Genomic DNA, 17059 nt, shown 5'->3' on the forward strand with positions numbered 1-17059 from the left:
AATTTAGACTTTAAAATAAAAACAAATGTTAGCATTATTTTGTTAGCTATTTAAAGCATAGTGCTTAAGTTGAGTCTGCTTTTAAAGATACCAAATCATGGCTTCATATTTTCAGGATGAAATTTGCTCATGACAGAAATGAGAATTTTTAGTAGGTTGTGAGAGTCATTGTAGGTAAAAAAAATACATTGTTGTCTGTGTGTCATGGAGTGTAGTGTCAAATAGTGGCATTCAACTGGGAAAAAAAAGGCCTTTCAGCTGTAACTGTGAAAGTATCAGGGTTGTGCTCATTGTCTGTTAGAGTCTGGCCAGTGGATTCTTTGGAAGTGAACATCTTTGTCTGATCAGACAGCTGGAAAATTCATAAGAAACCCTGAAAAAACCAAGATACTTACAAATAAGCTGATAAGTATATGATTTGTGGCTTTGTGTTAGCTAACCTTAAAGTAAAAGAATGTAGAAAGAAAGAGGGAGTGTGAGCCCTTAAACTTCTTGATTTTGACAACTCAAAATGCGAACTTGAAACACTAAAAGCTAAGCCACGGGATTAGCCAAGCTGGCAGGATGAACATCAGTGTCCTTGAAGCACATACCTGCAAATTGTAAAATAATATTGCACAGCTACCATTTTGTTAAACTTCTTTCTTTCCTTGCTGATATATGTTACAAACTTAAAAGCCAGAAGTTCTCAACACAGTTGCCAAGATATAAGTGTCAGAGTCATCTTTGAAGTGCTGAAATATCATTCCTAGCCTCCAGCTGCCTCTCCAGCAGGGCATGGCTCTCCCACTTGTCCTGTGCCATGCTTGCCAGCCCTCTGGATATAATCTGGAACAACTTAGTCTTTTTTTGGTGCCTATTTTTGGGCAGACAGATTGAGCCTGGAATGTGCACCACATGTAGAATAGGAGCTATGTTAGACAGCACTGTTTCATTATGTTTTAGTGATTTAGCCAAAAATGCAATCTTAATTCAATCTTGTTATCCAGCCTCCAACAATAGCTTGGAGTCAACAATAGTCCTCCTCTCCAAAGCTGAGAAGGGGACCATGGAACATATCCGCTCAGATGCTTCGTGTCTGATAGCTAGAGCAGAGCAGTGCTAGAGATGGACATTTAATTTCCTGGAGGAACTTGAAATTGAGTTATCTTCCAAATTAAAAGTAAACAAAACCATCTCAGAATTCTCAGTGAAGGAAGATGGGGGCAGGAGACTTAAGAATGTAATTAATTTATATATTTTTTAATATTGTAATATTGCAGGTAGATTTGAAAGGTGAAAAACTGAAATGTGCAGTTCTAAAAAGGTCGAGACATTCTGATGTTGATGTCAGGGTTTTTATTTACTCAGTTTCACAAAACAAGGAATTCACTGAGATTTTGTGGCTGTTTCTCCAAGTATCCTTAAATAGACAAATAACAAGAAAAATGTTACTCAAGATTCAAAGGTTTTACCTTTGAGCAAAAGCAGCATCTGTCAGTCTGTACATGCAGTCCTAAAGCAAAAAATACTAAGAAAAAACAGCCTCTTCCTGTAAATCCTAAACATTTGTTTATGTTACTTGTGCCTTTGTACCTTTTTCAACTTTCCCCACATCAAGAATTTGCTGCACCTGAGGCCTGTTCTTTTATTAACCAGTTCAGAGAAGATAATATCTGGAAGCAGCAGTATGTAGATACATTCTGCTGTTGGGTGAATCTTTAGTCAATCCCTTGCTGATGCTTGGTGTGGTTGGTGTATGCCATACAGCATTCAGAATTATTGTCCTAATTTCACTCAGTGTAATTGCAGATGTTCTTACTATACAGAGTTTGAAGGGCTAATTAGACATTGCACTAGATCTAAAAAATATTTCTGTTAATATAAGAGTATTAGCTTTCATCTTCACCACCTATCCTGTGTTTTGTGGTGCTGAGAAAGTGTGCTTGATATATTTTCTCTGTGCCATTATAATTTTGTTTCTTCTTATTCATGTTTTCCTTAAAACAGAGAGGCCAGACATCTTCATAATGATTACAGACACCACCAGATTTTTGTTTAGTCACCATTTCCATATCCTTCTCATTCCAGATTGGAAAAGATATTAACAAATCTGAACATCTGAACAAGATTTTCCTCTTCTGCATTTGCACTTTGTAATCTAGTACATAGATTTTAACAAAAGGTCTGTTTACTGAGCCAGATTTTGTTCCCTGGCCACTTTTTCTTGCAAGTGAGGTAGCCTAGATGAGAAAGAACCCTAACTTTTCTCCTCTATTCAGTTCCAGAGGAGTCATCCATTCCAATTTGCAAATACCTTTAATCGTCTGTCTTGATTGATACATACAATGTGTTGTGCTCTTGTTTAACTGGCCACATCAGGAAAATTAGCTCTTTCATCAAATACTTACAATAAGTACAGTGAAGGGAAGAGATTTGTGAGAAGGCAGTAACTTGCATTTCCTGAAAACAAAAAAGAAAGTTGAGTCATTTAGGGTGTTTATGAGAATTCGTGCTCCTTAACAAAAGATAGGAGCTCATAAATCTGCTTCCCAGAGATATTTTTGTTTACCTGATAGTTGAGAAGTTTAAAAGAGAATTTAAAACTCACCAGCATCTTTATTACATGCCTTTGACGTGGCAGTAGTAATTGTGTGACAGGATCCTCTAGTGCAGTGATCTTAGCATTTAGGGTTATCCATTCCTATCAGTATAAACTTTTGGAGCATGCACCCTCATTGTATGTATACTTGTTTATTTATAACTTCTATACATCTACTATTGAAGTTGTTAATAAGTTGATAATAAATTGATAATAAGTTGGTAATACTGTTGAAGTTGATAATATACTGTTGATATTTTTGTCATGCACCCCATTTTCTTTTGCCTAATCCTTGTGGTGCATGTGCCCCACTTCAAAGATCACTGCTCTAGAGTAATACTCTGCAGTAATCTTCCATAATAAGGGAACAGACTTGGTCTGTTATTTTTTGGAAAAGATGCATCCTTGATTGCAGTCTTTAGAACTCATATTTGGTTTTCTTAATATGCTACTTTATATCAGATTTTTCATTTATTTATAGAAAATTTAAAAATGGTAATCTAGGGATTGAAAGTGAAACAAAACTGTGTTTCCCCAGTTGATTACCTGTAATTTTGTCATTTACTGAGCTGAATTTTGAATGTACTTGAAATGTTGTGGTTTCTCTTATAATTAAAAATCTCTTCATTGCAACTTTGCAATCACTATATTTTTGTTTGCTGTTGATAGAGAAGTCGTGAAACATTGAGGGTTAATAGCTCTGGAAGTTTACAAGATATGTAATTTTGCCAAAGAGAGAAAAATAAATTGTAAGATCCATTGGTCCATATAGACTGAAGATGGAAGAGCACTCTTTGGTCCTCTAGTCTATTCCCTTCCCAGCGCAGGACTGTTGGAAACAATATTTGTTGTTGGGGCTTTTGGTGTATTATTTCCGGTTTAGAGTGATGATTTCAGTTACCTGAATGTAAGTACTGCATGTTCTCTTACTTTTGTGCTGCTTCTATTCAGCTTGTCATGTGGGTGGATTGAAATACACTAACACACCCACCAAGTGCGCATAGATGAAATGTGTTGTACTGTGAACATGAAAATGCAGTTGTTTAGAGAAGGTGTGATTCTCCTACTTTGTGAACCTGGAGACCTCTACCAGTTTCCTCCCTAGAGTTACAGTCATCCTGTCAGACTATCTTTATGAATTTTGATCAGAGTCCCAGAGCAATCCTTCCTGCCTTGTCTGATGGAGGCTGTCTTGTGACTCCTCCCTCCACGGGGCATTACTAGAGGCATCATCAGAAACAACGTTATCCTTTGGCCAATAAACAAGCAAAGAGTCATTTGCAGAGGCAGCGTTGTAAAAATGAGCTTGCCTACTTACTTTTCAGAGCAGGTGGGGGCGATTATGCTGGCAAATTCTGGTGGATTAAGCTGTCTTAAAAACATTTCTATATAAGGATATTGTGTGCTTACATGATTGAGGCAGACACAAACTCACTCTACTGCGTTGCCAGATGGCAGAGCACATTTTAGCTCCACTCCATTCCATGCTGACCAGTTCAGCTGTGGCACCTTGCTGAACACAACACTCCCTCAGCCTGGAGCACAAACAAAGTTCACGTCTGCGTGACGTACAGACAAAGCAGGAACCTGCATGGCCATACTAAACTAGGCAGATTTTTTTTCTAAGGCTGGGGTAGAAAAGGCTAGAAATTGGTGGGAGCTGTGATCGCCTATAATTGGAGTGTTTCCTAAATATGGAATATTGTATTTTATGGAGTAATAAGTTTATCTAAAAAAGGGATCTTTCCAGCAGACAAGAGGCTGCAGGCAGATGATATAATGGAGATCTTTCCCGCTGTCAGACTTGTAAGCAATCATGGAGAGGAAGCCCTCAAAATGTGGAGATGGAGAGTGGGTGTAATGAAGGAGGAAGGAAGTAGAGAATTTGAATAATTTTTAAAATTCTCTTAACTCAGTGTGGTTGAACTGATGCCACGTATATCACAAAAGCAGATGAATGAGGCAGAGGTTTGAAATACAGGCTGAGGACAGTGCTCTGGGAGAGCTACTAACCTTTACCCTCAGCTACTAAACTGTCCTGTATAGCTCATGGTGGAGGCTTGGCTTCTCATCAGGATTTTAGCCTGGGCAGTGGTTGTGGTGTTTGTGATTATCATGTTTGCCCCTTGGAAATTTCTAAGCCCTGTGCAGACAGCACAGTCCTTCCTGGCATTCTGAAGAATGCTGCCTCGGTCTTCTTAAGAAAACATAAGACAATGCATTGTGTATTTTACGTATTTCAAAGTTAAAATGCTAAAAACCCAGGAAGAGAAGCAAATTTTGAGATTAAAGAGAATACATAAGTGTCTCAAAAATTAGTCACTGCACCAAGGTTCAAATAGTTGTCACATATCCTCAAAGGGCAGGACATTATTGGTGACCTCTACTACTGGACATGCCAGGAAACAAAATGAGAGAAAATTTGTCATTCTGATCCCAAACGTGATAGATGTCTGTACACTTCAGACATAAGAATATTTGTGTGGAACATTTGGGTGAATGACGTTTTAAGATTCTGGATTGTTTTGAGGGAGAAGTCAGCATCAGCTGATGATATCTGTGATATAGAGTAGGCAGCCTCTTTCTCACTGTCCTGGATTTCAGTAGTATATAGAGATTTATTTATATTTACTTAAGTAAATATTTGAGTTATGTAATGTTATGCATGGTTCTAGAATGTGCATCAGTTGCAAAGCACTGGAGCAGTAATATGAACAGTAATATGTTGGCACAAAAGGTTTCTTGGGAAGTAAGTGGGAAGCTTTGATTTAGTCTGATGTTGAATACAATGGTGAAACTGAATTTCAGATGTTGTGAAACAATTCTGAATATTTAACTGGCTTAATGCTTAAATGTAAAGTGACTCTAACATAAAAATTCTGTGATTAAAATTAATATACATTAGTTCTAAACTTCTGAGGGTTTACTGAGATCTTCTTTTCAATTAACTAGTACTAGATTGTGTAACTAGGACAGTGTTATTGTAAAGTATTATTATCTGTCATAATGATTAGAAGCATGTGCTTGATGACAGATTTTCTTTTAATGCATTATAGTTTAAGAAAGTAAATACCAAAAAAAAGCAGAAGTAGAAAAGTGCACCAATTCATTGTTGTGTCAACCCCTTCTTCAGAGGGAAACACTATATACATGCATATCCCAATCACTGACTGCTTGTCCCCAGATGGTCTGGGTTTGTTTTTCAAAGAGAGCATGGGTGTTGAAAACACGTAACTATCCTTAGAACAGTAAATGTAAGTAAGTAAATGAGCTTGGTCTCATCTGTGTGAATGCAAATTTGTATTATCAAGGTTTGTTCCGATCAGTGTTGGCCTCACTTCAAGGATCAGCAAGACGTGTTTGTTTTTGCTGCAGAAGGGCTGTCTATTGAATTGCTCCACACTGTCACCCTGCTGTTTGTGTCAATGTCTGCCACTCTAACTTGGGAGCACAAGGTCAGTAAGGGTTTGTGACAGACACTCAGGATTAAGCTGCCATCCCAGCTGTGAACATCTCTCTGAGCTGGGAGGGTAACAGCAATGTCTGTACCCAGGAGTGGAATGTTCCTGGAAGCGCCCATGGGCACTGATGGCAGTGGGGCCAGGCAGTGCCTCCTGGCCTGGGGAGGGCTCCCCTTCCCCAGAGCAGTGCCTGCCTGCCGGAGCCCTCCTGGCCATGGTGTGTGCAGGGTTGCCTCTCCTGAGCTGCAGCTGGAGGCTGGGCAAGGTAGCTGTTGGTCCAGGCCAAGAACTTGCTAATGATTGTCCTACCAGAGTGGTGGTACACACAGTCACGTGCCAGATCCAGGGACCTTTCCTGGCACCCTTTAATTTACAGCTCTGAGTGTAGCCAGTATGTGACTGAGACTGAACAAAAGCGAGATGCAAAATCTGTTCAAGAGGAAGCTTAAAATGCTGACAGATTGGAGTAGTTTTTTTCTTGCATCTGGAATTCTTACTTCTTCCTGCTGTAGATAAATCTCAAGGCAAAAGTTAGGAGATGTGATTTTCTTCTTATTGCTTTTGGTCTAAGATTTTCTTAGATTGCCAGAACTTCAAAATATATGCTATCCACAACATGTTTTTCTATCTGCAGTGCTTGTCAGCTGTACTTGACTTATTTTCATACAGCATTTGGTGTTCCTACCAGAGTTTTAGACCTTGAAAAGAGTACAGTTGTCTGTGGCATTGTGGCTAATTGGCAACTTAAAATACTGCTGGATGAGTGCAAAAAACTCTTGGATATTAACTCTTCAGTGTTCAGCCCTTTCTTCAAGTAGCCAAGTATTTCTTTGAGCCAACTCAGATGGCACCTTTTTGCATGCCAGTGCAACCAAGCCCTTCTGTAATTTAATATTCTATTTTTAGTGAATGTAATGGATGGAGATGCAGGCTGAAGACTATCTATCTATCTGTCATGTTCAGATATTTTTAGAGCACTGATCTTTGTAATGCTGATCAGCATCAAATGTATTACATAAGATTAGCATCAAAATATATACAATGGAAAGTCAGCTCTGCTGCAGTTGTTCTTAAATTATTTTTAGTATTGCCCACAAAACTTGTATAGCTCAGTGCATTGCCCTGCCATTGTGCTCAGTCTCTGTAGGAAACATTTTAAAAGATTCATTTTATCTTTTCTCAGACCTTTTCAGTCACAGGTCTCCTTCCTGAGGTTTCAGGTAAGATAGTCAGTGATGCACATTATGAAGATTTTAATAAATGTCCACTTTCCACCAGGACTGAAACTGAGACAAATTGTCTCTCGTTGTCCTTCAATCCAGTTTATATTTGAACTTGTGATTTGCAGATGCAAAACTCCAAATTCTCTTTTACTTACATTCCTAGCTACTGTTGTGCTCTTTATTGGTGCTCAGGTGGCTTTGTCTCTTGCAGTTACCCATAATGATATTTTCAATTTTCAAATTTTAGTGGATACTCAGAACTAGTATCTTCCCATTAAATATATCTGGTTCACTAGCTAACCATTTCGAATGGATTGGAGTAGGTTACCTGGGAGAGTTCTTGAGTTTAGAGGCAGACTGTAAGAAAACAGGCTGTATTCTTCTCACACAACTCTAGAAGAAGTATTTTTGTATTTCATATTTTTTGAAAAAAGCTGATCCTTTCCTTTGAGTGTTTTTAAAAACTATTTTGTAATCACTGAGGTTTAAAATAGATCTCAACTTTCTGCATATCCATCTCATCATAACTATTTGTAGCAGATGAATCTTGACTTTTTTTCAGAATTTCTTTCTTAGTGGGTTTATAGCGCATCTGATATATTGTAGTCAATAGAAGGAAGTTTGCTGTTTGTTTTTGGTGGTGTAGTTTTGAAGGTGTAATGCTGTCATGCCATGGCTTTACAGATCTTCCAGGATCTCTTTTCCTGAGACTGCAATTAAATGTGCTCTGATCTTGGTTTATATTATTACTGTTAGAAACAATCTCTACTTTATTGATGCTTGTCCTCGGTGGCTTGTAAACATTGTTGCAATAAAGAGAACGAGGAAAGAAAAGGCTAGAATGCCAGGTGGAATAAAACCCCAACAATTAATTCAGCTTAAAACAGTGAACTGAAAAAGAGACTGTCTTTACAAGGAATTTTTGTAATGTCATTTGTAGAAAGTGTCTGTCATGCTTGATCACAGCAATGAAGATTTAAATAAGCTGTTTTCAGGGGGTTATTTAGATGAGAAGCAATATGAATGGCATATTTTTGTCCAGAATCTAAAAGGCTAAGTGTATTATAACTGATCCAGGGACTATATTGGAACATCTTGGCTTAATCAGTGAAATTGTGAAAAGCAGAAGTACAAAGGAGGATGGGATTTAAAAGTTAAAATATTGCAATGAGAAAACACTTGGATGAGAAGGATTGATTCTTAGTTTTCTCCGAGTATTCATGGAGATAGGATTTTTTTTCCTCAGCCTTTTCAGTCTGTCCCTAGTGGTTGACTAGGAAAAGGCAGAGAGCAGCTGGACTAAACTGGGCTAAAGGTAGCCATTTAGCTGGACTAAAGTTCTCCATTGATTTTGCCCCAGTCTGTCTAGTCTGGTGAGACAAATATCCATAACATGTTGCAAGAAAGAAAAATGTTGTTACAAGATGGCTGTAATTCTGGTTTCTTTTAGGGAAACAAAAAGAATAAAGACCTCATTTATGGAGGAAAGCATTCATTGAGTTAGCATTAGTCATACATATTTCAAGGAGAAATGTACCTTACACTGTCCAAAAACATTTTTTGGCCCAGTTAATTTATGCAAATTGCTCAAATGAAAAAATATGCTGGAGTAGCAAGAAAATGGATGTGAGCTGCGTCTCTGTTAGGATGTTTACTGATGTTTATAGACATAACTGTGTGGTTTGGGGTAGCTGTGTTGGGTTTTTTCCCACCCATCCTCTTATGTGACATAGTTAAATTCATCTAGCTGAATAATTCAATCAAGTAGGGGAGAGCAGGGTGGAGAGGGAGAAAGAAAAGATTTCCTGGAACCAAATTCTTCCAGCAAAGGGATAAAAATGCACTAGAATTCTGGCATCAGATTTAAACCCCAGCAAATTTATGAGGCCTGTGATGGTTTTGAATTGAAAAGCATGATGAATCCTTATTGTAATGACACAAAGTGAATTTCTGATTGCCTTTTTTATTATGTGATCTTATAAGAATTAATCCATGTCTCCTATTAGATGGTGCTATATTGAATTGTAAGCTTTCATTTGCGGGTGAATCACTAGTCAGGACATATTCCAACAATGAGATTTGTCTGACAGTTCCAGGGAAATGTATCTCATCCTCCTGTCTAAATGTCGAATATTGCGAACTTTGGAGGGAAGTATGAAATCTAATAAGCTCACAAATCTTCAGGAACAGGAGTGAAATGACACCTCAGGAAGGGTTTATGTAAATAACGGGTCAGTAACAATGGTGTAAGTAATGTGAAAGATTATATTTTCCCCACTTCTCTTTTGAGATACATGAATTAATTGTATTATGCCAGTACCTTGAAGACATGGTATTACTGTCAATGAAAAACTTGTATCCATGCTATTTAAATGAGAGAACCCAAAAATATGAATTCAATGTTTGGCACATTAAAAGAATTCATTAATAGGTATTTAAATAGAATATGTGGGAGGCTATTATATAATAAAATAATTTCAGAATAATTGCTATTTCACTGTACAGTAATAAAAGCTAAAGATGGCAGTAGGACTAATTTTAAAATAATCAAAAGTCAGGTAAGGTTTTGTAATTTATTTTTTTGATGGAAAGATGAGAAGAGCTTTGTAGAAACAGTCATAGAAAGTACTTGTATTGGTCAGAGAATACTTAGAAATATCTATCTGATAAATCACTTTAAAAAGCATTTTAACTTTTGAAACTAATTAAAAATCTGGAGGAGAGAGTTACATTAAAAAACTTCATGAAGAATTTTCTATTTTCTCATGTTGTCTTTTGCTGGTTAGATCGTGACTCACATAACAAATGTGTGATTTTTTAAAACTTTTTTTTTTAAGATATACTGGCTAAACTCCAGAAAAAAATCATCCAAACATAAAAGTCTGATTTTGGGAGTTCACTTTATCTTGTGAGGAAATTGGTTAAAAGACTTCTTTAAGTCCAGTATGTTCTTTTGCTAGCATGTAGTAAAAGAATGTGATTGCACAATCCTTACAATATTTTGTTACAATAAACTCTTAAGTTATTTCTTAACAAATTAAATTCTGTGATTCAGAAAAGGACTTGGTTAAATGTTTATATATATATATATATGGCAAAGGATTTGGAAGTTTGCAATTTTGGAACAGCCCTAATGAGAGTTGGACCATGTAAAGTTCAATTATAAACTTGCGTGGGGTGGTAATATTCTAATCTTGGTTAATGCTGGACTCAATACTGCAAAAGGCAGATGGCAATTAAATGAGCTGATTGTATTTTTTGTGTGTAGGTGAATATCACCCAATCATGTTGAACCTCTTATGTGTCTTGGGGATGGATGTGTCTGCTCTCCACCTCTGGAGGGGCATCCTCAGTAGCTGGTTGAAACCAGCAGCTAATGGGATTACATATAAGATATGATTAATCATTCAGTCATTAATTTGGCAAGCATGAGAAATGCAATAAACCGTTCCTGTCAGAGGTATCAGGATCAACACACATTGTCCTTGAGATCCTCCTCAGACTTGGACTGGCTGGATAATAGAAGGGGCATAATTTTCTGCAGTTGAGAAATTATTCCAAGCGTTTCGGGTTTAGGATTCTCTGAGATTCGTTAAAGGAACGGGTTTTGTAAGTGCTTTCTGATATCGCAGTTGTTTTAAAGCAGCTCATTGTTTAAGCACCATGAACTATTAGTCACTTTTGGTTACTTGTACAGTGCTTTTCTTCTCAGATGATTCAAAGACTTGGAGATAAATCCTGTCTTTTCTGTTACAGAAAGACCATTTGCTGTTTTTCTTCCATTTCTTTGGCTTTTGAAAATATTAAGGAAGAAGAACCAAAACAAAGCAGAAATATGCCTGAGGAAATGGTTCAATGATTGCTGCTTCTTTTAACATGAATACTATGAACATGATGTTTGGTCTTTTTCCTGGTCAAGGATGTAACAGTCCCTTCAAATTTTTCTTTCCAAAGCAATGATTATATTTTCTATAAGATTTTTAATTTCTTCACCGCAGACCTCCTTTTCTATATTTCTAGAATATTAAATTTTTATTTTTCTGAGCAAGCTAAAAAAAATATTCTGGAAGCTACAAGAACATCCTGAAGGTGCAATATGCATGTTATTATGTATATTTTAAAGTATTGCCTGAACTCACAGCTTATTCCTTTCCACATGTCTTGAAATATTTCTTCTTTGCAAAATTAGAAGCCTCTCCAAGAACATAAATTCTTACTTATTATTTATTCTTAAATTTTAGTTTGTTTTTTTTTTAAAGCAGAGCACGCATATTAATTTATCCTTATCAGTCAAGGATCTTACTTCCACTGACACATTCATTCAAATCCTACACTTCAAACGTCTAAATTATGTCTCTTCTTTTTGCAAATTAAGTAACTAATATTTAAGTGGAATAGCTAATGGAGTTCAGATTCTTCTGTATTTTTCTGCTAAGTGGTGCTTTTTTTACAGTAAGTAGAAAACTGATTCTACTAAACCTTTGTAATTTTTAGGTGCGGATAAAGATTGTAAAAGGTTCCTTCTGCAATATGGAAAACATTACACCTTAGAGTAAATAATCTCAATTATTTGTAGTTTATGGGAGAAATCCCAGGGCTAAGCCCTATTGACTCAGAAACTCTCTAAATGGATTCTGTGCTTTATAATAAGTTGTTGTGATCAGGCAGGAGGCCAAGTAGCAGATGGATTGATTGCCTTCTGCCAGAGGTATGGCAACATCAGCTGCATCTATTAGGAATGCATTTATTGTTGAAAATGTCAGCTTGACAACTGCAGTTCAGTTTGTGCTATCAAAACACTCTTTAGTCTCGTGATCCTGGAGTTAGATTGAATGATTTGTTGAGAAGCCCTACTTCAGTCTTATTTTAGGATCTTCTCCATACTCCTAAATTATGATGATTTTTCCTGCTCTAAAGAAAATGGGTTTGCTGAGGCTGTTTCAGAGAAATCAAATAAATGGAGCTTTCCAAAACTGTCAGTAAGGATGCACAGGAGATCTTAGTTGCTAAGTGTGAAACTGAAGTTTTTCACATGATATGTAGTCTGTGAAGAGAATAGTAGCAAACCAGCTCACAAATCAGTGTCTCTTTTGAGCTGCCACCTGTTGAAAGAGGGGACTGTTAGTCACTTTGAAGCACTAAAAAAACTTACAGGAAAAGATGTATCAATAGTCTGAGCTTTCGTACAAGAAAAGACAAACTGAGTTAGCATTTCATTTATAACCCAAGGGAGACCTGATTATTTCATTCATGGCCTAATCTAAATTCTACATTCATTGCTTCATGGTGAAAACAAGAATTTAATCCCAAAGCAATCTTATCATTGCACATGTCTCAACATGTGAGATCAAATCTATGCTGTCAAATTTCATGTCTGTTCTAAGGCATCAAACACAGAAAAGTGTCAAATCTAGAGCACTTAATCTGGTTATTTCCAAGACATATTTCCAAATTAGGTCTATGCAAAGGGGTGCAAATACATTTGTAGGGTGAGAAAGTATCTGATAAGACTACTAGGGATCTGTGCTACTGCTTTAAATTCCCTTTATAGATAGGGAGGGGAAAGAGGTGCTACAGGGTGTGTGTACCATCTTCCCAAAGCAGGGGTTTTAAAATAACCTAGGTGTGTTATTGAAGGAAGTGCTTACTTACTCTGCTTTATGCTTTCCTGCATGTGGTCAGGTGAATCATTCCTGAAGTTTTCTGTACTGGGCAGACTGACCCAAGATGAGGCACCTGCTCTCTCTGGAGGTGAAGCAGTGTAACCATGTAGGTGTGCTGAGGGATACAAACTAAAAGAAGCTATTTTTCGGAAGAACTTCCGAATTCAGTGAGAGCACACTGCCAGTCCTGGCTTACAGCTTCTTGACCATGTCAGGCTGAAGTAAGTCAGAGGACCTGAAGTCAGCTTGTTCCTCTTTGTGACACATTTTTTGTTTATTGTCTTCTACAATTGTCCTTTTTGGTTCAGTAGGCTACCTGATATCAGTCTACTGCTTAGGTCTCAGATTCAGTTGACTTAGATTTAAAAACCCCCAAAATTCTTCTATGCAGCTTCCTCCAGCTAGTCAGCTGCTGGATTGAACCTGCACATTTCAACCTCCTACTTTAGAGAAAACACTCATATATGTCAGAAAGGCACAGTCTCCCAGTGTTTCTTTCTCATTTCAGTTAACAGCTGCCTTTGCTGTTTTTAAATGCTGCATGGGACAGAAGCTCACATTCACATTTTTTAGGGCACCACGAGACACAGCCTTTGTCCCAGTGCTTGGATACATGGTACAACAGTCCTGGCTAATATTTTCTGCTAGGACACCTCTCTGCCTCACTCTTCCTCATGAGCATCCCATGCTGGCAGTGTGCTCCTAGCTCCTGTTGACAAAGGGAGCTCACACTGTTGTGTCACCCACCCCTTGTAGAACTGATGCTTGCTGGGGAATGGGTGCCTGTGCTACTGCCCATGAAATTACTGTAAATAGTGGACAGGCTTGAGGTAAAAGCAGAAACTATTTAACCAACTGAAGTGAAGAGAGTAAGAAATCGATTGCTATACTTAAGGCAGATACAGAAATGTGGGACAATTACACAGTCCTTGTTGCTGCTGCTCATTCAGGTCTGGCTTCAACATCATTTCTTTTCCTTTATTTTCAGCTAGCAGGCTTAAACCAGACTAACTCCCAGGGTGACTGACAGCTCCCTGGAGATGGGATCTGGCCTTCAGCTGCACTTGGTCTTTCACTTGTTTCCCAAAATAGATTCTGATTTGGGATGAAGTCACCCCTTCTGTCCCCCCTGTTTCTGCTGAGCATAATTCACCCTTCCTGGCCTTCTGCATTTCAGGATATATCTGACTGATTAAAAAAGCATCTGATTTTTTCTCCAGTGCCCTCATCATAAAGAAGGCTTGTGGACTGTGTCTTTCAGGCAGCCTGAGCAGACGTGCACGGGCTTCACACTTATTTGACTTAACCTATTTACACAGTGCAATCCCCAGTGGCCAGATAAGAGAGGAGAAGTTGCACTACCACTGGGTTTAAATGCATAACCTGTGTCTAGCACAGAACTTTCAAAGTACTTTCTGTATAAAAGAGAGTGATAAATGTGAATCATTGATAAAACCCTGTATGACTGGAAAAGGAACTGAGGGGTGGTTTATGTCTGTAGTAAAGAGGCCATAAGCCTGGCTTCTGGGAACCAGGGAGAGACAATAATGACATTTTTCCTAACTGGATGCTTGATTGTATAATGGATACAAGGGGCGTCAAGAATTCGGTCTGAGGCATTAGAATCTGGAGTAAGGATAAACTGTCTGAAATCCAGACTCGTGCCAGTGACACAGTGTTGGTATATGAACCAAACTGGACAGAGTGCAGAACTTTCTTGCCTTGAGGCAAAGTCAGAGAAACCATTGTGGTGGCAGCAAGAGAGACTTCTGTAAGTGGTAGGACACACCTGCCCATGTAGACTCCAGGTGTTCTCATGGCGCACTTCAGGAGAAACAGCCCTAGAGAGCCCTGGGCTGCCCAGCTCCAATTGCTAGTTACAAGGGTCAAGTTTTCCAGGCCTCTTTGCTTTAGACCAGGGGTTGTAGGATGTACAAGGGATCAGCACAACTAACTGTCAAAGTTCAAGTGGGTTAGTTAAAGGAAATCTAATCTGGTAAACAGTTTTACAAGGATTAGTTGTTTTTAAGGTATTTTCAGATTTTGCCCGTGAGGCTGTTGTGCGCTGCTGCTGACTGCAAGAATTTCTTGTTATTGCAGAAGGGTTATGTTTGTACTCATTAATGGTTTTACTTACCAGTTAAGCTTTTTCACCAGCAGGAGAGACAGAATCCAATGTCTAAGAAATTATGACCCCTTTACAACTCTGAGGAACTGAAATTTCAGTGACTGGGATGCAAAATTTTACTGGTTTAATAGTATCTTTTATGTTTAATAGTTGTAAATGTGCAAAAATACAAATTAGTCTGTACTGTACTTTAAAAAGTGTGGAGAAAAAGGTTGTTTGTGTCTGGGAGGGTAGTCAGCAGGGTGGACAGGGTCTTTCTTTGCACAGCTGTTTTGTTATTAATCTGTGAAGCTGTAAATGTGAGATGCAGAATTCTAAAAATCAGTCAGGTCTATCAGAAAGAAGTATCAAGAAGGAAACAGGGATGTTGTTGCTCACATGGCTGTTCTCATCAGGGAGGCAGGAAAATACTGACACAATAAAATAGTTGTCAACCAGTTTAAGGATACATTTTTTGATATCAAATAATTGAAGGTACATTGGAAAAGATCTTTCCTTCTACAAAGGCCTCAGAAACCTATTTATCCTGAAATAATCCCTTAATTTGAAGAAAGAGAATTGAACAGATATTGTCACCATAGTGCTGTGAATAAATCAGAGGTCCTGGGTGCTTACAAAAACCTGTCCAAAACTTCATCATTAGCAATGCTGGAAAATACTAGATAACTGCTTGTATGCTGTCTGTGTTTATGCTGTGTGGAAGCTATGGGAAGTATGGGAACAGTCTTTCAGTAGTAAAGGTTCACTGTTTCTCATGAGTTAAATATTTTCATATTATGTTTGTTTCTTTTGTTCTTAAACAATTATTATTGTATGCTCAGTTTTAGTTTGGAAGGTTTCTGTAGGACCTACAACTGTGTCTAGACACCTTCCATGAAAGCCTCTTTACCATTTGCTCAGTGAGTTGAATATATTTTTACTGAGACACTTTTGGAGCTAGATATCTCCAGGGATTTCCTGGAGGATAATTCTGTATCCTGAAATATAGATAACTAGTTGGGTAATTATATCTCAGTAAAACCTTCTATTAATAGGTATTCTTGCTTTAATGTTTAGATGTACTTCAAGAATTCACATCACCATTTGTCAGTTCTTTGTATTTCTGCAGCTTTGAGTGCACAAGAAAAATTTTGTTTGTTTACCAGTTGCAGTTTATTATATTTTAAATTATAAATATATGCTATGGTGTCCTTACAAGACTGTTCCATAGTTAATGGCTATTTATGTATCATCTTGGAACTTCCATTTCTGTCATAATAATAAAAAATGCATGCTTTATGCAGTTTAAATATGAAGAAATATTTCTCTGATTTTTGCTGGAAGATTCATATATAAAACTCCTTAATGACAGGTCTAGCAGTTTTGGTCCTTGTAGTTCTATTTTTCTGTTGATTTATAAAGCTGTATTATATACAAAGCTCTAAGCCATCTATTTGAGAAAGCAGAGCTTTTAAGGAGAGGCTGGAATAGTTGTCAGAAGGACAGACTGAGGGCATACAGAAAAATGTGTGCTGCTCATAGAGAAAAGCTGCTGGGAGCTTATTGGGCTTTGTCAGGTAGGTGATTTCACCTGACTCTGAGATTACAAAGTTGAAGTTTTGCTGGGATAGGTCTCTCCAGGAGATCTGGGTCTCCGTGCTGGTTTGGGAGCTGAGACAGTCTCACAAGGTTCCTGTTGCTGTTGTTCAGGCTGTTTAATCTGAAGATGGAAATTCTATGAATTGAGACAAGAGTTAAATGGAAGAACATTGAGGGCCTGTGGCTTTTTGCTGTGGTCAAAGTTAACTTTGTGGAGACACACTGTTTAAAGAATTGGTACCAACAATTTCTGTGATTCCTGCAGCTGTCCACTCAAGGAGATGCCAGCCAGGTGATCGGGCCACTGACAGAGGGCCAGAGGAGGAATGTGGCTGTGGTCAATTCTCTGTACAAACTGCACCAGGCTGTTCTTAAGGTAGGCTTCTTTTGGCATTCCTCTTCTTGCCATAATGTTACCTGCTTGC

General features: G+C 37.9%; 1 protein-coding gene across 1 annotated transcript in view; it reads left to right on the top strand.

Annotated features, from left to right (window-relative positions):
* The window catches only part of COG5 (component of oligomeric golgi complex 5), a 173366-nt gene that overhangs the window by 132911 nt on the left and 23396 nt on the right, over positions 1-17059 (top strand). Inside the window, exon 15 of the mRNA XM_005423551.2 lies at positions 16900-17010. Coding sequence (XP_005423608.1) covers positions 16900-17010 — 111 coding nt within the window. The remainder of the gene's footprint in view (positions 1-16899; positions 17011-17059) is intronic.

This window comes from Geospiza fortis, unplaced genomic scaffold, assembly GCF_000277835.1.
Source record: "Geospiza fortis unplaced genomic scaffold, GeoFor_1.0 scaffold424, whole genome shotgun sequence".
Taxonomy (NCBI): Eukaryota; Metazoa; Chordata; class Aves; order Passeriformes; family Thraupidae; genus Geospiza; species Geospiza fortis.